This window comes from Dryas octopetala, chromosome 6 (assembly GCF_963921425.1).
Source record: "Dryas octopetala chromosome 6, drDryOcto1.1, whole genome shotgun sequence".
NCBI classification, from domain to species: Eukaryota; Viridiplantae; Streptophyta; class Magnoliopsida; order Rosales; family Rosaceae; genus Dryas; species Dryas octopetala.
Genome location: NC_141371.1, coordinates 5626359 through 5644500, shown reverse-complemented (window position 1 = coordinate 5644500; position 18142 = coordinate 5626359). Strand labels below are relative to the sequence as shown.

At 38.0% G+C, this 18142-nt stretch overlaps 6 protein-coding genes across 6 annotated transcripts; all 6 read left to right on the top strand.

The window, feature by feature from the left end:
- Positions 1 to 469: 469 nt before the first annotated feature.
- On the top strand, positions 470 to 2808 carry LOC147281578 (NADPH-dependent aldo-keto reductase, chloroplastic-like). The gene is made up of 7 exons (XM_086245968.1): positions 470 to 746; positions 834 to 884; positions 980 to 1056; positions 1147 to 1234; positions 1605 to 1880; positions 1994 to 2242; positions 2524 to 2808. Exons 1-7 carry the CDS (start codon positions 627 to 629, stop codon positions 2608 to 2610), a joined length of 948 nt encoding a protein of 315 aa, XP_086102094.1. The 5' UTR covers positions 470 to 626; the 3' UTR covers positions 2611 to 2808.
- A 739-nt stretch (positions 2809 to 3547) lies between these two features.
- On the top strand, positions 3548 to 5953 carry LOC147281577 (NADPH-dependent aldo-keto reductase, chloroplastic-like). The gene is made up of 7 exons (XM_086245969.1): positions 3548 to 3824; positions 3986 to 4036; positions 4142 to 4218; positions 4369 to 4456; positions 4599 to 4874; positions 5086 to 5313; positions 5602 to 5953. The coding sequence occupies exons 1-7, from the start codon at positions 3705 to 3707 to the stop codon at positions 5686 to 5688; spliced, it is 927 nt and encodes a 308-aa protein (XP_086102095.1). The 5' UTR covers positions 3548 to 3704; the 3' UTR covers positions 5689 to 5953.
- Positions 5954 to 7164: 1211 nt separating this feature from the next.
- On the top strand, positions 7165 to 9854 carry LOC147281576 (NADPH-dependent aldo-keto reductase, chloroplastic-like). Its single transcript, XM_086246002.1, has 7 exons — positions 7165 to 7326; positions 7478 to 7528; positions 7834 to 7910; positions 8051 to 8138; positions 8538 to 8813; positions 8942 to 9190; positions 9498 to 9854. The coding sequence occupies exons 1-7, from the start codon at positions 7207 to 7209 to the stop codon at positions 9582 to 9584; spliced, it is 948 nt and encodes a 315-aa protein (XP_086102128.1). The 5' UTR covers positions 7165 to 7206; the 3' UTR covers positions 9585 to 9854.
- A 1144-nt stretch (positions 9855 to 10998) lies between these two features.
- LOC147281575 (NADPH-dependent aldo-keto reductase, chloroplastic-like) lies at positions 10999 to 13534 on the top strand. The gene is made up of 7 exons (XM_086246004.1): positions 10999 to 11151; positions 11258 to 11308; positions 11612 to 11688; positions 11856 to 11943; positions 12301 to 12576; positions 12725 to 12973; positions 13262 to 13534. The coding sequence occupies exons 1-7, from the start codon at positions 11032 to 11034 to the stop codon at positions 13346 to 13348; spliced, it is 948 nt and encodes a 315-aa protein (XP_086102130.1). The 5' UTR covers positions 10999 to 11031; the 3' UTR covers positions 13349 to 13534.
- Positions 13535 to 13852: 318 nt separating this feature from the next.
- LOC147281574 (uncharacterized protein At2g39795, mitochondrial-like) lies at positions 13853 to 15032 on the top strand. Its single transcript, XM_086249179.1, has 3 exons — positions 13853 to 14110; positions 14249 to 14568; positions 14656 to 15032. The coding sequence occupies exons 1-3, from the start codon at positions 13853 to 13855 to the stop codon at positions 14813 to 14815; spliced, it is 738 nt and encodes a 245-aa protein (XP_086105305.1). The 3' UTR covers positions 14816 to 15032.
- A 1270-nt stretch (positions 15033 to 16302) lies between these two features.
- On the top strand, positions 16303 to 18142 carry LOC147281573 (NADPH-dependent aldo-keto reductase, chloroplastic-like). Its single transcript, XM_086246449.1, has 7 exons — positions 16303 to 16434; positions 16671 to 16721; positions 16851 to 16927; positions 17095 to 17182; positions 17308 to 17583; positions 17687 to 17932; positions 18056 to 18142. Exons 1-7 carry the CDS (start codon positions 16303 to 16305, stop codon positions 18140 to 18142), a joined length of 957 nt encoding a protein of 318 aa, XP_086102575.1.

The window sequence follows — 18142 nt, the reverse complement described above, 5'->3', positions numbered from 1 at the left end:
ATTCTTCCAACTGAGCTAATTCAATAACTGCTAATTTAAGTGAATTCATATAATTTAAATAAATTCGTAACAATACTTTCAACATGTTCTCTCTCTCTCTCTCTCTCTCTCTCTCTCTCTCTCTCTCTCTCTCTCTCTCTCTCTCCTTTTGGTGATATTACACAAGTGGCATCCCATGGATAGATAAGTTTTATTCTTCCAACTGAGCTAATTCAATAACTGCTAATTTAAGTGAATTCATATAATTTAAATAAATTCGTAACAATACTTTCAACATGTGGCACGATATTATTTGTCATAAATTATATTTACTCCAATTCCCCGCCTAATTTACAAATTTTGCCATGTTACATAGACGACACTATAGACTCTCACTGCCCTGAATCGTGACAGCTTTAATGGAAGCTGGACAAGCTGGACGAGTCAAAGCTTTTAGTCACAGCTTATTTGACATGTGTACGCATACATGAGCGATTACGTGATTCAATTACCTTTTGCTTTCTCATTTTTCCCTATTTGCCGTTTTGGACCTTTGGTCCTGCTATATAATAATTGACCCAACGTGTTCGACGATTTGCACTTTGAAAAATCGTAGCAAAGTGACAGTGCTTCGGAAAACTGAAAAAATGGCGAAAGCGATTCGGTTCTTTGAGTTGAACACCGGGGCCAAGATTCCGTCTGTCGGTTTGGGGACGTGGCAGGCTGATCCCGGCGTTGTTGGCGATGCCGTCACCACCGCCATTAAGGTCTTTTTTGCTATTTTTATTTGGAAGTGTAATTACCGAAATACCCAGTTTGATTTTGAGTGGCCAACTGTGTCCGCGTTGATGCAGGTTGGGTACCGACATATTGATTGTGCTCAAGCTTATGGCAATGAAAAGGAGGTATTTGATTAGTTTGATTTAGAAGAATTTGGTTTTTATGATTTTGTTCTATGATTTTTGTGTGACAGTGACCAATTTTCTGGATTTTGTTGTAGATTGGTTTTGCTCTGAAGAAGCTTTATGAAGAGGGTGTAGTAAAGCGTGAGGACTTGTGGATCACTTCAAAACTCTGGTCTGTTTCAGTTTCTTATGAACATATAAAGCTCTGAAGTCTTTAATGTCCAATTAAAAAGGTTGAATGTGAAATTACATTTATCTGCAGGTGTACTAATCATGCACCAGAAGATGTGCCAAAGGCACTGGATAGCACTCTGCGGGACTTACAACTCGAGTATATCGATCTGTATCTGGTTTGTAAACCATATTTAACTACTCTTTCTTACGAGACAGTCTGATAAGTTATGTTGTTAGAGAGTTAATTTGGAATTTTGGACTGTATATTCTAATAAGAATCTATCTAATCAATGGTTCAATTTGACAATTTAATATGCCAGATTCTCTTCTAACATAACATTTTCCTATGCATGAATGCAATGATATCTCCAAAAAAAAGTCATCTTTCAGATTTATGCTTTAGTTAGTTGACTTAGTTCTCATAATGTGACTTTGAAATCCATGCTAATAACTACAAACAGAAGCCTTGCAAGTCTCTCTAGCTAGCATGATAAAGTGATACAATACTAGTTCATTTACCACTGAATGCCTGTAAAATTTTTGTAGATCCACTGGCCAGTCCGCATGAAAAAGGGGTCAGCTGGCTTTAAGCCTGAAAGCCTTACCCAACCTGACATACCCAGTACTTGGAAAGCAATGGAGGCACTATTCGATTCTGGCAAGGCCAGGGCTATTGGGGTCAGCAATTTTTCAACAAAAAAGCTTGGAGATCTATTAGGGGTGGCGCGCATACCCCCTGCTGTTAATCAAGTGGAATGCCACCCTCAATGGCAGCAGCCAAAGCTACAAGAGCTCTGCAAATCTAAAGGAGTCCACTTAACTGTGAGTTATGCTGATATGAAGTAAATTAAATCTTTATCTTTTGATTTCCAAATGCACCCTCCTGCTGATTACTGGTGTATATCAGATTATAATGCATACATTTCTTATTTCAGGGGTATTCACCATTGGGATCCCCAGGTACAAGTGGTATGAAGGGTGATGTCCTTAAGAATCCGATTCTGACATTGGCTGCAGAGAAGCTGGGCAAGACTCCTGCACAAGTGGCTCTCAGGTGGGGGATACAAACGGGTCATAGTGTACTGCCTAAGAGCACAAATGAGGAAAGGATCAAGGCAAACTTGGATGTTTTTGATTGGTCTATACCAGAAGACTTGCTTCCAAAGTTTTCGGAAATAGAGCAGGCAAGTAGCTTTTCCTTACTTCTTCTCTGTTCTGTCCTGCTGTCCCTGAATTCCATTCACCTTTTCTCTCTTGGTGCTTATTCATGCTTGAATTGTGAATGCAATTCCTGTCTGGGTAGCTTGATTTAGTAGCACCTGCTATAGTCAAATCTGTGCAACTGTTTTGTAACTTTTGTTATGCATCTTCAATGGGTTTATCAAACATTAGGCACCTGCAACCTTATGGTCATTTACATGTTTGTGGTGATTTGACTTTGTAAAGATTCTCTATTTCTTTGCAGGAGAGGCTACTTAAAGGCACTGCATTCGTCCATGAGACTCACGGTGCATACAAGACCATTGAGGAACTCTGGGATGGAGAGTTTTGAGCATACCCTGGATCTTAGAAGAAGCATATGGCTTTTCTTTGTATCTTCTTTAGCTTTTTTGTTTGGTTGTATCTTGATTTTCAATAGCTCCATGCAGAAGGGTGAATTCAGAAGTTCTGCTACTTCCTTTGAGCATTGTTACAACTTAAAAGATGCATTCAGATTCAATAAAATATCAAAATCCTGTGCTTCATCATATGTCATGAATCATGATTTGAGGTTTTGCATTTTGCTTTGCTTTTAAAGCAAATGCGTGTAGCACTTAGTAGAACTTTAAGAATGTCCTGAAATTTCAGCGTTGTGTATAGATCAAAATAATAGGCCCCTTTTACTTTTCTCCTCATATTTCAATTTTCAGCTTCCGTTAACAAAGCTATAATACTTATTTTTGGGCCTTTGCTCCCCTCTTAATCAAAAAAGCTATTGTACTTGTTACAAAATATTTAATCGCTCAATAAGAATAAAAAAGATAATTGAAAAAGTAAAATATGCTCCACAAGGTCCATTTAGAATTCAAACTCACCTGAAATTTAGACCTACAAATGATAAATCATTAAATCCATCTCATCTTCTATTATTAAAAGAAGAGTTAATGATATATGATAATATGAGTTCAAATAAGAGCGATTATGCACAAAATAGTTGAGTTAATTTATTTTTAAGTGGAACCTTTAAGTGGCAAATGAATTTACGTTGAGGATCGAAATATTCTCATTATGAATGTTGGAACACTTATAGACAAATATTTGAATTCATCATTATAATTGTTAATCAGGTATATTCGATAATTTAACTTATTGTAAAAAGAAGTTGCTAATTTTTATTTTATTTTTTTAAAAAAGAGAATTTGCTAAAAGAAGAGAAAAAGTGTCTCTGCGGTAGAGCCGAGTCTTAGAGAAAAAGCAGCACTTTCGCGTTTAATTTGAGCCAAACGTTCGCACTTTCGGGTTTCGTGCTGAGCTGAAACACAGAGCGGTTGGTGTAGACAGCATTAAAGAGGTACTAATTAGTTCCACACAAGCTGGACAATTCAACTGGTGCAGAAGCAGTAGTCGCCAATTCCAAATCGCAACAAGCACAGAGTGAGAGAGAAAATGGCCAACACAATCCGTTTTTTCGAGTTGAATACCGGGACCAAGATACCTTCCGTTGGGTTGGGCACGTGGCGCGCTGACACTCATGTCGTCGGCGACGCCGTCACCACTGCCGTTAAGGTACCGTTACCGTTTCATTCGATCATCCAATCCTAACTATTAATCAGGAAGACACAGACACACATATATAGAGATTTGAAGTTTTTGGAATGCAGTGTGAGCTGCGTTCAGGAAATGCTGAGCTTAATTTGAGTTGTTCTTGACTTCCTGTGGATTTGCAGGTTGGATATCGTCATATCGATTGTGCTCAAATGTATGGCAATGAGAAAGAGGTGACACAAGAATTCAACAATTCATTCTTTTTGTTTCTGATGAAAACTTATATGCTAATTTGTGATGAAAACTGTTGTTTTGAGAGCAGTTTCTGGTTTATGTAGATTGGTTGTGCTCTGAAGAAGCTGTTTGATGATGGTGTAGTGAAACGTGAGGACTTATGGATCACCTCCAAACTCTGGTTTGAACTTTTCACTTACATTTCTTAGAATTTGTAGTCTCCAATCCAATTTATTATCTGAAAATTCCAACTTTAGTAGAAACTGAGAAGCCCACATGCTTAGTTGACCTTTCCCATCAAATTCTAAGTTGAAATTACAATTATCTGCAGGTGTACTGATCATGAACCAGAAGATGTACCAAAGGCACTTGACAAAACTTTGCAAGACTTGCAACTTGACTATCTGGATCTCTATCTTGTACGTGGATTCTGGACCGCATTTAAGTAATCACATGCCATGCTCTAATCAAAACTAGCACATAGATTTGAACTTTTAATGTGTTCATAGAAGTAGCATTTTAGTTGTTTATTTGCTATTGAATGTCATAAAATTTTGGTAGATCCATTGGCCGATCAGCATGAAAAAGGGGTCAGTTGGCTCTGATCCTGAAAACTTTACCCAACCTAATATACCCAGTACGTGGAAAGCAATGGAGGCACTCTATGATTCTGGCAAGGCCAGGGCTATTGGAGTCAGCAATTTCTCTTCAAAGAAGCTTGGAGATCTGTTAGAGGTGGCACGAATACCTCCTGCTGTCAACCAAGTGGAAATCCACCCTCAATGGCAGCAACCAAAGCTGCATGATTTCTGCAAATCTAAGGGAGTTCTCTTAACTGTGAGTATGCTGATATGAAGTTGTTTGTTGTTCTTATGGGTAGTATTATCCCCTGGGCAACAATGTAGTTTTATTGTATGCATGCCATAATGAGAATGAGAATGAGAATGACTTGTGAATGTTTTGGGAACAAAATGGATTAGTTTTCCATTGTTGTGGTTTCCAAATTCACCAGTGACTAAATACTGAAATTTTATTGTAATTATTTCAGGGGTATTCACCATTGGGAAAGAATAAGGTCCTTGAAAATTCTATACTGAAATTGGTGGCAGAAAAATTGGGCAAGACTCCTGCCCAAGTGGCTCTTCGGTGGGGGCTACAAATGGGTCACAGTGTAGTGCCTAAAAGCACAAACCAGACAAGGATGCAGCAAAATTTTGATCTTTTTGATTGGTCTATACCAGAAGACTTGTTTGCCAAGTTTTCTGAAATTAAGCAGGCAAGTGCCCTTTCCTTTTTTTTCAACCTCTTTTATTTCTTTCACACTGATCAATTTGGTCTAGATTTTCTGCTTTCTTCACATTTCTTATATGGATAAAACCACTGTCTGGATGCTTGGTTTACTAGCACTTTCAATCAGTCAAGTTTGTTTAGATGTGTCTTTCCAATGGATATATCAATCATTAGGCACTTCATAACTATTTGATAAAACCAGATTGAATTCTCTGGTATGTAAAAGTTTCTTTTGGATGATTGAAATTAATTTTCTTTTTCAATGATCATACAGGAGAGGCTTATTCAAGGTGCTGGCTTTGTGCATGAGACTCTGGGCGCATACAAGACCCTTGAAGAGCTCTGGGATGGCGAATTGTAAGCAGAACCTTGATGTTAGAAACAATTGCCTCTATACCTCCTTTCGCTTGTTTGAATACATAGCGCTTGTTTTAATGGTTTACACCTAATTTGCTACCGCATTCATCTGGAAGATTAATTCTTTCATTGAAATCTGAATTAAGAGTTTGTCTTGAATATAGTAAGTTGAGAAGAATAATGTTGTACATGAGATATTGTGGAACCGCGAACTCAATAAATTCTGGCATCTAATGGGTATGGTCGTGCTGGAACTGTTGCTTGTTCAATCTCCTTAACCTGCTCCTTTCTCATGTCTATACTGTTAACAGTTATGGAACTAACTAATGATGGTCTCCGTCCTGTCTTTTACAAAAACTCTGATCTTTGAAACACAAAATTTCTAACAGAAGATATTCAAATTTTTGTTTTTAGACCAAGATAGAAGACAAACAATTCTGATGGTTTCCTTTTTATTCCCATATACATAGGTGGGATTGAACTAAAATTATCCAATCCTAACTCTTTATTACATATAACAAAACGGGGTTATAGAGTACAACGGTCGATGGACAAACATCTCAATCCTATGATCATTGTTGGACAGTTTTGGAATGCCCTCATATTAGAGAATAGTGCAAAGGAGGGGTGGTACATCAAGAAAGACAAGTTTGACACACCTCTTGGGGTAGTATGTCTAGTATTATTGGAAGTCATATGATTCATTCTATTCTTATTCATCGAAGTTTCTTTTTTAAAAAAGGACAACCCTCCCCTATTCATATCATTCACTCTCGCTCCCCCTCCTCCCCCACTTTTCCGCCCTCCCCACTCCTCTTCGGTCATGCTTTGTGATCGTCAAGCACATGATCATAATGGTTAGTCATGACATGAAGGGTGTATTTAGAAAAAATTCTAAGTGTATATAACATTTTTGTTACGTTTTTTTTATTTTTTATCAAACATGTTATTCTTTAATTTTTGATTGATTATAAAAGGAATATCATATATACATATTATACTTTAAAAAAATTGCCTTATTTGAGGGTTTTCTTTTCCATGCAAATTAAAACCTCATGGTATTGCTGCATTACCGTATTGCTACTCTTTTGCTGCACAGGAATACAACAGATGATATATGACGATCTATAACATATTATTCTCATTTTAACTTTTTAAAAACGGCAACAAGTAGGTGGCTCATGATTCCACTCGGCCAACAGGTGTCACACTGTTGGCCACTCGAAGTGCTTTCCAAAATGGACCAACTTACTTAACCCGGCAAATCTCCGGCATCCAAAGGCTACAGATTGTACTAGATCAACGGCTTGGATCCCCGGTTGCCTTCTTATACTAGACCATTCCCACAAAAAAAAAAACAAAAACTTATCATTCGCGCGTGGAAGTTAACGTCAACAGTGACGTTATGCAGACGTTAGTGACGTTACACATTCTCTCCCGCTCTCTTTTATAAAGAGGGATCAAGAGAAGCGTCTCCTTTGCTCTACTACATCACTCTGTCTACTTCACCTTCGCTCTGAAAATGGCTGACGATATTCGCTTCTTTGAGTTGAACACCGGAGCCAAGATCCCTTCGGTGGGGTTGGGAACCTGGCAGTCCAGCCCTGGCTTGGTCGGAGACGCCGTCGCCGCTGCCGTGAAGGTCTTCCTCTTTCCCTCTCCTTAGAAATGTAAATTTTGTGAATGGATTTAAGGCCGTGTTTGGTTATCCAAACAAAAAAAATCAAACCAACCTCTCTTGACGATTATTGGTTATCAGCTAATTGATTTTGTGCCTTTCGTACTGATTGCAGGTAGGATATCGGCATATTGATTGTGCTCAAGTCTATGGCAATGAGAAGGAGGTAATTATTTGAAGATTTGTATCGTTTTCTTTCGTTATTGCCTTTAGTCTTCATCTATTTGTTCAGGACAAAATTGCCCTAAATCTCTCTTATCATTGTGGTTTAAATGTAATTTTGTTTTTTTTTCATATAATGTGATTATTATGAGGGCATCTTAATTCTAGTTTTGATTATTTTGTGACCTTTATATTATACAATACTTGGACCAAAAAAAAAAAAAATTATGTTTGGCTCCATTCTTTGAAGCTGTTTTAAGTTGCTACTGGGATTTAATTTGACAAAGATGGAGTTCTTATTTCTTGTAGATTGGTCTGGTTCTGACGAAGCTGTTTGAAGATGGTGTGGTGAAGCGCGAGGATTTGTGGATTACCTCCAAACTCTGGTTCGTTATGATGCTATTTGATTGAGTACTACTGATATATCCTGATGAATTACATTGAGTGCGTGAGGAATTAGAATGAGTGCTAGTTATTTATACTAAAGTGATGGTGCTGTTATCCTTGTTCGATTTTTTATCCACAGGTGTACTGATCATGCACCAGAAGATGTACTAGAGGCCTTCGACAGGACTTTGAGGGACTTGCAGCTTGATTATGTTGACTTGTACCTTGTATGTATTACCTGTTCAAAGCTTACTAAGTTATTCTTAAGTAATTTCTCTTAGAGTTTGGTTGATTCTAGGGTGTATGCATTTTCAGATCTTTGACAGGGGTTCAGTATAGATAAATCAGTCCCATGAGTTCAGGTTGTAATCTGCATTTCTTTAAAAAATTTCAGAGCAAAGGTTCTTTTAAAAGTTAAAAGAAAGGAATGGCCATCTGTTTGCTGTTCTTTGAATGTATAAATTACTGACAAGGTCATTGATTCCTTGCAGTCTGGCTATGTTATCTGTTTCTTGCTTTAAAATATCAGGCCAAAATCATAGATAATTAGGCTCATTATCTTAAATTTATATACCCTTTGTGAGCATTATTCGGCTGTAACTAATGAGGCTACTGAAAATTTGAAGATCCATTGGCCAGTCCGGATGAAGAAGGGGTCAGTAGGTTTTAAGCCTGAAAACCTTGCTGACACAGATATCCCTGGCACTTGGAGAGTAATGGAAACTCTCTATGATTCGGGAAAGGCCCGAGCTATTGGTGTGAGCAATTTCTCTTCAAAGAAGCTGTCAGATTTGCTGGATGTGGCACGCGTTCCTCCTGCTGTCAACCAAGTGGAGTGTCATCCTTCGTGGCAGCAGACCAAGCTGCGTTCTTTCTGTAAATCCAAGGGAGTTCACCTTTCTGTGAGTATGCAAATACTGAATTACATTGTCCTTGTGTCTGTTACCCATCTGTAATTGGACAATTTTAATTTACTTGGCAGGTTTAGTTGGCCAGAAAGTTAAATTGGAACTATATATGTTTCTTTCAGGGATATTCACCACTGGGTTCTCCTGGCACAACATGGATCAAAAGTGATGTCCTTAAGAATCCTATTCTTAATTCGGTTGCGGAGAAATTAGGCAGAACTCCTGCACAAGTTGCTCTTCGGTGGGGACTACAAATGGGTCATAGTGTTCTTCCTAAAAGTACTAATGAAGCAAGGATCAAGGAGAACTTTGATGTCTTTGGCTGGTCTATCCGGGAGGACTTGTTTGCCAAGTTTTCTGAAATTGAGCAGGTAAGTAGATACTGGAATTGGTCCTCTATTCCCCTTGCTATTAATACCCTCGCCAATATTTTATTATGGTCAGTTATGTCATAACCATTAGACACATTCCACCATTATATTATTATGTGACAGATGCTAAAATTTCTAGGCATCACTTGTGTTCTTCCATGTATGATTCTTCGAGTGGGGGGTATCCTTGTGGGGTTTGGGATTAGGTCATGTGATTCATTAAGATGATGATGATACAGTCACTGATAGTTGTCATGTAGTCTTCACTCCTAAGTCCTAACTACTACATTGATTTCCAATTATGCAGGCAAGACTGATCAGAGGGGAATCATTTGTTCATGATACTTTGGGTCCGTACAGGAGTGTTGAGGAATTCTGGGATGGTGAAATCTAGAAAGTCAGTCAGATGAGTGCTTTTGTGGAAGAGTGCCTGGGACCATTTTTTAAGTGAAACTGGATTTTTATGATTTGTATGATCCTTATGTCCCAAAGGCGATTTGTTTGATTTTGGTTTATAATGCTCAGCGTTTCATTTTATTTTAATGGCTGAACATGAACTATGTATTTGCTGTTTCATTTTATTTAAATGGCTGAACATGTGGAATAATCATTATGGTTTGAAAATTGCGATATCAAGAAGCAACCAGATAAGATCAGTTACTTTGATTTATGTAGAGAATGTGTTTATATCAGGAGAAGCCATTTATAGATGGCTTCGTAGCGATCAAATGTGTTGGGGATGCCATGCGTAGGTATGCAAAGTTGAGACCATAGATAATGTTGAGCTTGGACTAACACATAACTATGGTCGGCTGAACATTGTCCATTGGGAGCCTCATTCCTAATCATTAATATTCAAAACTTCAAACCCTAAATAATATCTTTATAATTATACGCATTTTTTAACATGAGTAGATTGGTTACACGGCCATGTGATTTTACAGTTACCTACAAAAAAATTTTAGAGGAGAAGTTGCATTCTTTCATCAAAGGTGCTTTTGAGGTGCCTTCATCAAATTTGTATTTCAGGTAAGTTGAAACTTGGAAGTTGGAATCGAATCCCACCCCACCCAATCAGAGTTCTTCGTCTCACCCGCATAGTGAATGAAAGAAAATTAACCCTAATATTGTAGGTTTATATGGCTGTATTTTGTATATTTATATTTTAGCGCTCGTTTATTTATTATAAGTAAAAACTTAAGATATCATATGCCAAATCAATTGATAACTAAAAATTGGAAAAGAAGTTGGATCCTCAAGTTGATTTGGGCCTAAAATGTTTATTTCTCCAAGGTTTTATGTTAGGAAACAAAAGTGAACGGATTTTGTGTTAAAAAACAAAAAATCAATAACTTAGGGGAGTGTCTCCAACTCAGATTTTAAAGGAGTTTAATGAATTTTAAAATCCATAGAATTCATCAAAATTCAAAAGAATTAGGTGGAATTCTCATGAAATTTGTTATGTGTAAAAAATGCATTTAAATCCATCCAAATTCATCCAAATCCATTAAAATCCTTCACTTAATAAAATCCATGACTTTTTCAGGACACCTAAATTTCATTGGAATCCATTAAAATCTGAGTTGGGAACACCTAAATTTCATTGGAATCTATTAAAATCTAAGTTGAAAACACCCCTTGGTAACTTACCAAAAAAAATTGGATTATTTTATAATTTTTGAAAATTAAAAATTGGATTCAAGAATGACGTTAGAGTCTCAGCAAGGACAAGTGGACAACAGCCATTCGATTTTGTATACTAATTTCTGATTCTCTCCCGCTCTCCTATATAAAGAGCGGCAAGAGACTTTGTACGGGTCTACTGTACTCTATTTCTGAGAATGGCGGACGATATTCATTTCTTTGAGTTGAACACCGGAGCTAAGATCCCTTCGTTGGGGTTAGGAACCTGGCAGTCAGGCCCTGGTTTGGTCGGCGACGCCGTCGCCACCGCCATCAAGGTCTTCCTCTTCCCCCGCTTTAAACTATTCTTTTTGTTTAATCTTCATCGATCTTTGATTTGGCGAACTTAGCACTCGTCTAAACATGTGGTTCTACTAATTGCAGGCAGGTTATCGCCACATTGATTGTGCTCAACGCTATGGCAATGAGAAGGAGGTAATTTCTGTTGCTGTTAATTTGAAGTTTTTGCATCAATTTCATTCATTCCAGTCATTTTAGTTTTTGTGAAATCTTCATGTCTGAAATTGCTTTAAACCTTTAACAAGCTAATTGATCGCCTTCACATTTTGATGCAATTTTTATAAATTCAATCATAGTTTTGATTAGTTTGTCACATTTTTGTTATGCAGTACTTGTTAAATGAAAATTAAAATTATATGTGTTTGACTCGTTCTTTGAAGATGCTTAAGTTGTTAGTACGATTTAATGTGACAATGATGCAATTTTTATTTCTTGTAGATCGGCTTGGTTCTGAAGAAGCTGTTTGAAGATGGTGTGGTGAAGCGCGAGGATTTGTGGATTACCTCCAAACTTTGGTTTGTTTCAATTTTAATGCTATTTTTTATTGAAGGAATTACAATGAGTGCTAATTGTTTATGCTAAAGTGATGGTGCTGTAAGCCTTATTAAGTTGTACTTAGGCCTAATCTAAAACATTGGAATCCTCTACTGTTAGTACTTTCTAAAAGCAAGATGGTCTACAGGAATACTGATCATGCACCAGAAGATGTACTAGAAGCACTGGACAGGACCTTGAGAGACTTGCAGCTTGATTATGTTGACTTGTACCTTGTAAGTTCTACCTGTTCAAAGCTTATACTCAAGTTATGTCTGTTAGAGTTTGGTGCAGGACTGTAAGCAATATCAGCTCGAAAACATGGGTTCAGTTTGCATATTTTTTAAGTTTACTAAGGACTGAGGTTCCTTTAAAAGACTGGAATGGCCATCTGTTTGCCATCTTTGAATTTGTTAAAAGATTTAAGTAACTTCCATCCAAGTCATCGACCCTTTTCGGTCTGGCTATTTGACTTGTATCTAGCTATAAATCATTAGGTCAAAATTATAGATATCGGTGTCATCATCTTGAATTTATTATCCCATTTTTGGGCATTACTCAGCTGCAACTAATGACTTAATGAAAATCTGAAGATGCACTGGCCAGTCCGGTTGAAGAATGGATCAGTAAGTTTTGATCCTGAAAACCTTGTTGAACCAGATATCCCTGGCACATGGAGAGCAATGGAAACTCTCTATGATTCGGGTAAGGCTCGAGCTATTGGTGTGAGCAATTTCTCTACAAAGAAACTGTCAGATCTGCTGGATGTAGCACGTGTTCCGCCTGCTGTTGTCCAAGTGGAGTGTCATCCTTCATGGCAGCAAGCCAAGCTACATTCTTTCTGTAAATCCAAGGGAGTTCATGTATCTGTGAGTATGCAAATATTGAATTACATTTTCTGTCTCAGTTTCTTAGTTGATTGAAGTAGTTACCTATGTGTAGTTGGGAAATTTTTTATTTAATTAGCATTTTGAGTTAGCTAGAAAGTTAAATGACAGCTATATACTTTTCTTTCAGGGATATTCACCACTGGGTTCTCCTGGAACAACATGGATCAAAGGTGACATCCTTGAGAATCCAATTGTTAACATGGTTGCAGAGAAACTAGGCAAAAATCCTGCGCAAATTGCCCTTCGATGGGGACTGCAAATGGGTCATAGTGTTCTTCCTAAGAGTACTAATGAAGCAAGGATCAAGGACAACTTCAATGTCTTTAGCTGGTCTATCCCAGAGGACTTGTTCACCAAGCTTTCTGAAATTGCACAGGCAAGTAGTTACTGTAATTGGTCCTTTATCTCTCCTTGCTGTCATTGCCCTTGCCAAGATCTTATTATCATCAGTTAGGTCAAAATCATTAAACACATTCCACCATTATATTATATGCGACTGCTAAAACTTTGTAGACATCACTTGGAGGTATTCTTCCATTGCATGATTCTTCAAGCCAGGGTTTCTTTTGGGGGTTTTTGGTTTAGGTCCAGTGATTTCATTTCGAGGAATTCTTCTTTTTGGATTTACTTCTAACTACATCTACATTGATTTTCAATTATGCAGGCAAGACTGGTCAGAGGGACTAACTTTGTTCATGATACATTTGGTCCCTACAAGAGTGTTGAGGAATTGTGGGATGGTGAAATCTAGAAAGTCAGTCAGATGAGTTCTTTTATGGAAGAGCCTGGAGCATTTTTATTATTTTTCTGTTTTAGTATTCCATTATGACTATAAATTTGCTCTTTGTTGTTTACCAAAAAAAATAAATTTGCTCTTTGTTTACCATTATGAGAATATATTTGGCATTAGTTGTCTGCAATTTGATTTTCTTTTTTATGGTTTTTTATGTCGTTTTTCTAATGTCTCTCCTTTTAGATAATTTTATAAAAATTAAAATTAGATGGTAATAGTCTGAGAAATGCTCCCCAAATCATGCTTACTTTGGGCTAGCTAATTATCCATGAGCTGAGCTCAAGCTTATTTGGGCTATCATGCAAACTAAGCCTTAGATTCCACCAAGTTGGGCCCATTTTAACTCTTACCATATGACCCAAAGCCTAGCCCAATAATACAGTGGAATTTTCGTAAAACCCCAAGCAAAGGTCAAAACGCTGTTGCAAAACCCCAAGCTTTTCCGCCATAGCCGGACCTCAAATGGCTCTGTTCTCCATGCTTCGCAGGCCGTCCTACTCCGCATTATCCCTCGCCGTCCGTACCATTGCATCGGCAAGGACCTTTCACCGCGGAATCTCCACAGTCCCTACATTCGGTGGTGACGTCAGCCGAAGAAGCTTCATTCCAACTCAGCGATTCTCTACGGCCGCCACCACAAGACTGATCGCCCATGAGAGTCTGATTGGAGTCCTCGAGTCTGAGATCAAGTGTGCCCTAGAGTATGAACACAAATTTCGCGTCAGTACGTAATTTTAGTCTGCATTTCTTTCCCTCAAAATGTATTACTGATTTTTTTTACTAAAAATTTTGGGTTCTTCATGAAAGCAAAGTTTACCCAATTAGTAATTGAGTATTGGTTTTGTATAATCTTCATAGGTGGATGTCCCAGATGAGTTTCCTTTTGACATAATCGACACTCCTGGAGAAAAAAACATCCTGCTCAAAAGAAGATTCTATGGCGAAATCATCCAAGTGAGAGTTGATGTTCCAAATGGTTCTATTTCGGAGTTCGGTGTCGATGATGACTATGATGACTACGGCACTCCACTGGTTGTGAGCATTTCCAAAGGAAGAGGACGACGGCATTTGGAGTTTGGTGTCATTCGTTTCCCTGATGAGATTTGCATTGATAGCTTGTCGATCAAGCAACCTGAGCAATTTTCAGAACTGGATGAATACGAAGGGCCTGACTTTTAGTAAGCTTGTGCAGTAAATGATAGTTTCAAGTAAGTTTGGTTATGATTTTATTCATTGTCTGATGTGGTTTTGATTTGGATGTGCAGTGACTTGGATGAGAACCTACGGGAGGCTCTCCACAAATATCTTGAGGTTCGGGGGATTAATCGCAGCACAACCGACTTCTTGCATCAGTACATGAGGAACAAAGACTGCAGAGAGTACCTGATTTGGTTGGAAAACCTCAAGGGTTTTATTGAGCAGTAAACAAAACATAATTGTTTTCACTGGTTGGGGGAGAGTAGTAGGCTTGTGCCTCTTTTTGACTGTTTTGTTAGCTGGATGTGTATCAGTCTGAGAAGAGCAAGTTATAGTTGCAGTTCAAAAACCAGTTAGGTATAGTAGATTGAAACCCATGAAGCATTGTTGAGACATGGTTTGATTATTTGAGAGCCCTGTTAGACCCCATATGTAGTCTAGAACCTAGGACACATGTTGTATACTTTCAATTGGTTTAATCAGTAGATGCTATTTCTCCACTTAACGCATGAGTTTTGCCTAATAATATGTGATTTGAAATTTTCCTGGGTTCATTGATTGACAGTTCCATTTCTATCCTATCTGAAATTTTCACAGAGTATTGCTGTATTTCTAGCCTAGTACCAATATCTACTGGTATGATGATGGAAGGACTTGTTTTCCAAGCTTGGTTGGTTGGGTCAAAACCATTTAACACATTCTCCCATTATATATATATAGGTTTTTTGCGCCAAACACCCCCCCCCCCCCCCCCCCCCCAAAAAAAAAAAAAAAAAACTATTGGGGTTGTTGCACTGTACCACCCAAACAAAATTTTTTGACAAATTACCGCCCAAATTATCTGTCCTTAAACAATTTGCCACCCGCAACATTATATGTCCAAATTTCTGTTAAAGATCATGTGCACATCATGTGAGCCCTAGTTAAGGACATTAATATATCCGATGCGAACCTCCTCTGTAACTGTTGGGAACAGCAGGTTATATGAATTGTATGTTATTTTTCATACACAAGTATTATAAATCCAACTTGTTCAAAATCCTCATAAGCAATATCTACCGGTTACGATGAAAGGACCTAAATTTAAACACGAAATCACCAAATGTTGGTCAAGAGGCTACCTATACTCTCCAACAAAATTTTCATGTAGTGGGTGTATACACTTTATGTGTTTTTGTCTCTCACCCCACATGTCACTTCCTAGTTTATAGGAAACTAAATATTCCATGCCTTTGTTCTTCTTGTAATGTGAATTATTTTCTTTTCCTTGTTTTTTTTATTTTAAATTATTATTATTATTTTGTGGTTTGGGGAGTGGTGAAAGATCCAAGTTTTTTGCCGTAAACGTCTAGGTCACATATCCTGTGCTCTGATGTCCATGCATTACCATAAAATGCCGAGAATGTTTTGGACATGAGAAAACTAGTTAGCTGTTGTGGGTTTGGAGCTAATACATTTGGTGAATTGCCTCCAATAAAATCTTGCATACTTCTCTCATTTGATCCAAATAGGTAATATCTTCTTCAGTTCATCAACTATGTGGAGTCTATGAAATTCATATTTCAGTGAATTGCATTGAACGTTTAGTCGACCTCCAATAGTATTGGAGGAGTTTCATTATATGATTATTGGACTATGTTACTTTAGTTTTATTTTTTTAATTCAATAAGCTAATCCTTGATCTTGGTTCCATTCACATATTCAGTACGTAGAACATGGTTAAAGAAAAAGAATCTGAAACCTTGCATTTTGATCTGAATACGGGAGCTAAGATTCCCTCTGTTGGTCTCGGAACATGGAAGGCTGAACCGGGTGAGGTCGGTCAAGCTGTCATCGCTGCAGTCAAGGTTCATTCTCGATATATTCTCATGGTTCTTTTGAAGTTTAGACTAGCATGGTTTGATAAAACCGGAAATGTTCTCTTGCTAGACAATATGCCAGATCGTAATATGAACCATTAATCAGGTGGAATAGCGGTTCTTGTTCATAACATAACAAACCATATATATTTGCAAGAGAACATTACCCAAGCCTCTGTTTTGAGGGGCAAAATTATGCTCAACAAATGTTTCTGGTTATGCAGAATGGCTACAGGCATATTGACTGTGCATCAGTCTACGGTAATGAAAAAGAGGTAATAATTTTTATCATTTTAGAACACCATCTTACCCTTTTTCAATTCCTTTTTGTTATGCCCATTATGATGGTTTCTTGTGTGTATGCATGTGTGCTTGTTGTTTTGGACCTTTGGTGAATCAAGCAGGTAGGGGTGGCACTGAAGCAACTATTTTCCACTGGGGTATTGCAGCGTAGTGAAATCTTTGTCACTTCTAAGCTATGGTATGTGTTCTCATTCGATTTCTCTTCTTTATTTGAGTCCCCTATTGCTAAATATTCTCAATTATGCTATTCACATTTCACAACGACTTTATGAAACTGATGGAGTTGGACAAGCGATATCTCCTTAGAAACTTATATTGCTTCTTCTGACTCTGTGACACGTACAGGTGCAGTGACCATGCACCAGAAGATGTCTCCAAGGCACTGAGCAAGACTTTAGAAGACCTGCAGCTTGACTACATTGATCTATATCTTGTATGCATCTAGTACTTTATAAGCAACCTTGAGATTTTGTTAGACGACTAACCTTTTCTGCCTGCATCCGGAACTCTAATAATGAAGAGTTTGGAATGGTTTTGGGACATGATCACCTTGTACAGATACACTGGCCACTTCGTACAAAGCCCGGATCACAAGGTTTGGCTCCGGAGGTCATGGCTCCGTTGTGCCTTTCAGAGACATGGAATGCAATGGAGGGCTTGTATGCATCCGGTCAGGCACGTGCAATAGGGGTGAGCAACTTCTCGACTAAGAAGCTGCAAGACCTCCTCTCTTATGCAAAAGTTCCACCTGCAGTAAATCAAGTCGAATGTCACCCTGTCTGGCAACAATCTGCTCTTCACAATTTGTGCAAATCAGCTGGCATTCATCTATCGGTAAACTCTACATACCAACTTTGCCATCCATTTTAATCTTTAGCAGACTGATGATGAGGTTATAGCTTGTTTATGTGATATGAGCAAAAACTCCTTCTTTCAGGCATATTCTCCTTTGGGTTCTCCAGGGTCCTGGATAAAGGGGGAAGTCTTGAAGGAACCAGTAATGGTTGAAGTTGCTGAAAAACTTAACAAGTCACCGGCACAAGTAGCTCTTCGTTGGGGCATTCAGAGTGGACACAGTGTCCTTCCAAAGAGTGTAACTGAATCTAGGATCAAAGAAAATCTAAGCTTATTTGATTGGTGCATCCCTCCAGAGCTCTTCTCAAAATTCTCAGGAATCCACCAGGTATATATATGTGCCCCCAAATACATCCATCAATGCCGGTATGCATATTTTCAACCATATATATTATCACATAAAAATTGCCTACTGATCACATTTTCTTGCTGGTCTGCGACTGCAATACAGCAAAGGCTCCTCCAGGGTGATTTTGCAGTCCACGAGACATGTAGTCCTTATAAAAGCGTTCAAGAATTGTGGGATGGTGAAATATGA